Raw genomic sequence first — 5000 nt, 5'->3', positions numbered from 1 at the left:
TGTGGGTATATACATATATATAAAAATCCCGCGTGTAATGAAGATTATAATGAATATAGGAATATGTGGATTTATCCAAATATCTAGGTATTTCTTTACATACAACTATACATATACTTATATACTTTATATATATATATATATATATATATATATATATATATACATATACATATATATACATATATATATATATATATATATATATATATATTATATATATAAGCTGCACATGAATGCATACATATGTATGTAATTTACAAATGTAAATGCATATGTACAAAACGTTTGTATATTTGCTCGTGAATAAATAAAAGTGAAACTGTTGGTGTGATACACATATTTCCTTTCACTTTCAGCCTCTGTACTCATTATCTCCTTGTTTCCTTTCCCATCTAGAAACAGACATAGACAAGTACGAGTTATACTGATTAAGGTATAATAGAGGAGGAAGGCATAAGGAGAGAAACTATATAGTAAATGAGATTAAGACAAAAAATGGTGGAGAATGCTGGAGGTCGAACTGGGTAGGCAGCAGATATGGAGGAAGGAAAAATTATTTCGTAAATCTATTTGTTTCAGAGATTTTTCTTATTTTTTTTTTGTCTAGAGCTTCTGAAGGAGCTCGGTCATTACTCAAAGCTGGGTCTGGCTGGAAGTCCTTGCGCGCATAAGTCCCACATACAGAAAAGATATTGTTTCACATGTATAGTTATATGTAAACGTGTACGAGATACGTATATGTATATATATATGTATGTGTGTACATTATATATATGAATATATATATATGTGTACATATATGTATATATGAATGTAAAAGTACATATACTTTATATATATATATATATAAAGACATATGTGCACTTACAATATACATTACACATACATGTACGTGTATAATGTATGTACGCTTTCGCGCTCGCGTGTATGCAATTCTTATCTTGTTTGTGTGCGCGCGTGTGCGCCTTTGTGTGTGCATGTGTGTGCGCGAGCGCGCCCCTGTGTGCAGTACGTGTGAGGGACAGAAGTAAGACCATGTATTGGGTCTTTGTTCTGGTCTTGATGTTTACATGTGTGTCTGTTAAGTTACTTCTTCTCTTGGTATGTGCATACATTATGTGTACGTTTTTGTGTATGCAGGAACGGATGCCCGCCTGAATATTATCTTCCCCTGTTGTGTGTATTTATGTTACTGAAGGTATTTCTTCATAAGGAGACCCTTAGCCCGAGAAGGACACTCCTGCACCTCAATAAGACGGTCTCCATAAATGTGATAGTGAGGAGTCTACGTCGGGAGACGTGTAGCTGCGGCCGAAGCAGTCACCTTCGCTCTGTGCGCTTTGACTGTCGGAGAAAAGTGCGGGATTCGAACCCACAGCTAAACGAATGCGGAACCAGTACGCCTCCGATTACGTCATCAACGCACAAAATATCGAGAAAAAGGCAGAATTAAATTATACAAAAGACGTACTTCCCTATTTGTGAGATTAGTATATGGATAAATGTGAAATGTGTGTGTGTGTGTGTGTGTGTGTGTGTGTGTGTGTGTGTGTGTGTGTGTGTGTGTGTGTGTGTGTGCGCATGTGTTGTGATGTGTGTGTACGCTTGAGCTCCTGTCTGTCTACGTACGTGCTTATGTCTGTCAAAATATACGTGACTTTCGATTTCTTGCATGTAAATATGTATATGTCAGATTGTGTTCGTGTTCTTATGTATGTGTGTGTTCGTCTGTGTGTGTGTGTGTATGCGTGCGTGCGTGCCTGTGTGTGTGTGTGTGTGTGTGTGTGTGTGTGTGTGTGTGTGTGTGTGTGTGTGTGTGTGTGTGTGTGTGTGTGTGTGTGTGTGTGTGTGTGTGTGTGTGTGTGTGTGTGTGCCTGTGCATGTGTGTGTGTACGTGTGTGTGCGCGTGCGTAAGATTTGCTGTGTTGACTCTGTACTAGTGGGGTGACTTGCAAACGCGTCTTTACATCGTTATGATGAGCTGCCTGCCGTGCACTCTCTCTCTCTCTTCGTTTACTGCCCCATCCGCTTGCCCTATACCTATACTTCACGTTGCATTGACACCCTGTTTGCTATCTTATCCGCTTGCCCTATACCTTTACTTTAGGTTGCATTGACACTCTGTTTGCTATCATACACGTTTCCCGATCTGTTGCTACCTTCTTGCCATATAATCATCGCAGTGTTGCTCATATGTCTTACCTTAAGTAACTTTGTCTCTGATTTATAGTTTGCCCTGCTAGGTCATAATTATCAAATACTCTTTAGGGATTTCAAACCCTTGTGATCATGCTGCTCTCTCTTTGAGTTCATTTCCTTTCCTACACATCTTGCTTCTGTGAATTTAGCTCACTGGTCTGTCTGGCTGTTTTCTGTGTGTGTCTGTCTGTCTGTCTGTGGCTTGTTGAGACACAACGTGGGCAGTTGCCTCTGGACTTCTCTCATCTTACATGTGTCACTCTCCTTCTCTTTCTGTCTTTCCTTGTCTCCTTTTCTGTCTCCGTTTATCAGTCAGATTGTGTCTTTCTGTCTGTGTTTCTCTTCGTTCGTCTCTCTCTCTTTCTGTTCTTCATCTCTCTGTCCTTCTGTTCTTTCGTCTCTCTGTCTACTTGTCAATTTGTGTCTATCTTTCTGTCAGTCAGTCAGTCTATCTGTCTAAATTCCCTGACCGGTTCAGGTCACCTACTCTTTAGTCATCTGCTTGTCAATGCCCGTCATTTATTCTGTCCTCTTTACCCATTGTCAAACCACATCTAGATTCTCCGTTCTCCTTAATCTAGAAACCCAACCCTATCACGCCCCTTCCGTTCCTCCTTTTCTCATCCACTTATCAAGTCCAAGTTCATCCAACTCGTCATTTTCTTCTATCCTCCCTTCCCTTCTCTTCCTTCTTCAAACCTCTCCTCCTCTGCCTGCCCTTCCCTTACCCCTCTCCTCCTGCTCCTCCTCCTCCTCCTCCTCCTCCTCCTCCTCCTCCTCCTCCTCCTCCTCCTCCTCCTCCTCCTCCTGCCCCTCCTCCTCCTTCTCCCCTCCACCGCTTCCTCAATCCGCCCCCACCCATTACACCGCCCCACCAGGAGCGCCTATCAAGGCAGCCCCAACCGAACGTGCGTATTTTATCCCGACAAATTAAGAATTAATTTATCTGTCAGTGAGTAATTACTTTAACTGCGGTATGGTGTAAATTGATAATAATTGTGAAGAGCTGGGTGCTGCAGGACCTGAGCTTTAGCTTTCCATCCAACTCCTCCGTATGCAAGTCAGAGCACCAGCAGCTGACGGCTGGTGTGTCCAGAACCGGCCAAAGGCTCCTATTTCTCCCCCAGAGAGAGAGAGAGAGAGATAGAGAGAGAGAGAGAGAAAGAGAGAGAGAGAGAGCTGGCCGTGTCGCTACCGACGAAAGGAATCATAATTCACCCTTTAGAGAAAAGGCGCGTTTTCGTACGCCTTCGGTCCCAGTTTTCTGTGAATGTGTGTATGTGTTTGAGTGTTGTCGATGTATGTGTGTGTGTGTGTGCGTGTGTGTGTGTGTGTGTGTGTGTGTATTCTGTGTGTGTATGTGGGTGGGTGTGTTTCCTGTCTATGGAATGGTCAAGTGCAGAGGGATAGGTAAACATTAGTTGCTTTCCGAAGGGGATAGGCATGGCGGGAGGAGGATAGAAGAGAAGAACATAGGGTTGGGGCAGGATGCAGAGGATCGAGACCTGCGTTGTGGTCTTCGTACTTGCGCAAGATGATATTTCTTCTTCTTCTTCTTCTTCTTCTTCTTCTTCTTCTTCTTTTCTTCTTCTTCTTCTTCTTCTTCTTCTTCTTCTTCTTCTTCTTCTTCTTCTTCTTCTTCTTCTTCTTCTTCTTCTTCTTCTTCTTCTTCTTCTTCTTCTTCTTTTCTTCTTCTTCTTCTTCTTCTTCTTCTTCTTCTTCTTCTTCTTCTTCTTCTTCTTCTTCTTCTTCTTCTTCTTCTTCTTCTTCTTCTTCTTCTTCTTCTTCTTCTTGCGGAAGGGGCGACCACTGCAGTGAGACCAAACATTGCAAGGGGCGCAGGGAATGCTAATGATTCCAGCTCCAGCCTTGTGGGAGGGTGAGGGGGAAGCGGGGTACGGTTGAGGTTGAGGTTGTGTGGGTGCTCGGTCTGGGTTAGGATGGATCAGTGCGTGAGGTGAGAGGGGTTGGGTTTGTGTCGGGGTTGAGTTACAGTGGGGTTGGGTGTTGGTGGGTTTAGGGTCTGGGTGGGGTGGAAGAGAGGGGATAGGAGTACGGGTAGGTGCGTTCTTCTCAGATGGGTGGGTTGTAGGTGTAGTGTCTGGGTTGGAATGGGGTTATAGTTTGGAGGGTGAGGTGTATTGGTTGTATGAAGGATTACGGTTAAGGTTGTCAGACGAGTGAGGTTTTTGGATGTGGGTGGAGAAGGTAGCGAGCATTCTTCATCTTCCTGTCAACTCTCATATCAAATGAATATAATATGTCTTGTTTGATGGATTGCACCTGGACTTTTTTTTTTTCTTTTTCTTATTTTTGTACCCAATACGCGAACGTTTTGCCGGATCCAAAAGCCGAAGGTTCCTTACTTAATGAGCTCAAAAGGTGAATGTCCTCTATTTAGCGGATCTGAATAACCGAACATTCTCGATTTAGCAGACTCGATAACCGAATGTAGCGGAGTCGATATCCGAATGTTCTCGACTTAGGAGACTTGATATCCGAACGCACTCGATTAAGCGGACTAGATATACGGATTTTCTCGATTTAGCGGGTACGACAACCGAATATTCTCGATTAAGTGGAGTCTAGATCCGATTGTTCTCGATTTAGCGGCCAGGTTTTATATTCAAGAAACTGTTCTTTCATTTAACGGAGTGTTCTCCGCTCGGCGGGCGGACATCGTTCTCATTTACCGCTGTTGGTTGCTGGAGGGGACTATTTAACGGACACGAAGGCCTTTTCTTCGCTCAGATCCGTGCAATCGATGACGATGAGTCGGATATTTTCAGATCTTGTCT

General features: G+C 43.1%; 2 protein-coding genes across 8 annotated transcripts in view; both read right to left on the bottom strand.

Moving 5' to 3' along the window:
* The window catches only part of LOC143032304 (uncharacterized), a 751965-nt gene that overhangs the window by 307573 nt on the left and 439392 nt on the right, over positions 1-5000 (bottom strand). The window lies entirely within an intron of this gene.
* LOC143032287 (uncharacterized) overlaps positions 1693-5000 on the bottom strand; it is a 12705-nt gene continuing 9397 nt past the window's right edge. The window contains exons 6-7 of the mRNA XM_076196761.1: positions 3328-3381; positions 1693-1886 (exon numbers count right to left, since the gene is read on the bottom strand). Of these exons, the coding sequence (XP_076052876.1) occupies positions 1693-1886; positions 3328-3381 (248 nt within the window). The remainder of the gene's footprint in view (positions 1887-3327; positions 3382-5000) is intronic.

This window comes from Oratosquilla oratoria, chromosome 13 (genome assembly GCF_046742065.1).
Source record: "Oratosquilla oratoria isolate Oo_2021 chromosome 13, ASM4674206v1, whole genome shotgun sequence".
In the NCBI taxonomy this organism is placed as follows: Eukaryota; Metazoa; Arthropoda; class Malacostraca; order Stomatopoda; family Squillidae; genus Oratosquilla; species Oratosquilla oratoria.
This window is presented reverse-complemented; position numbering and strand designations above follow the sequence as displayed.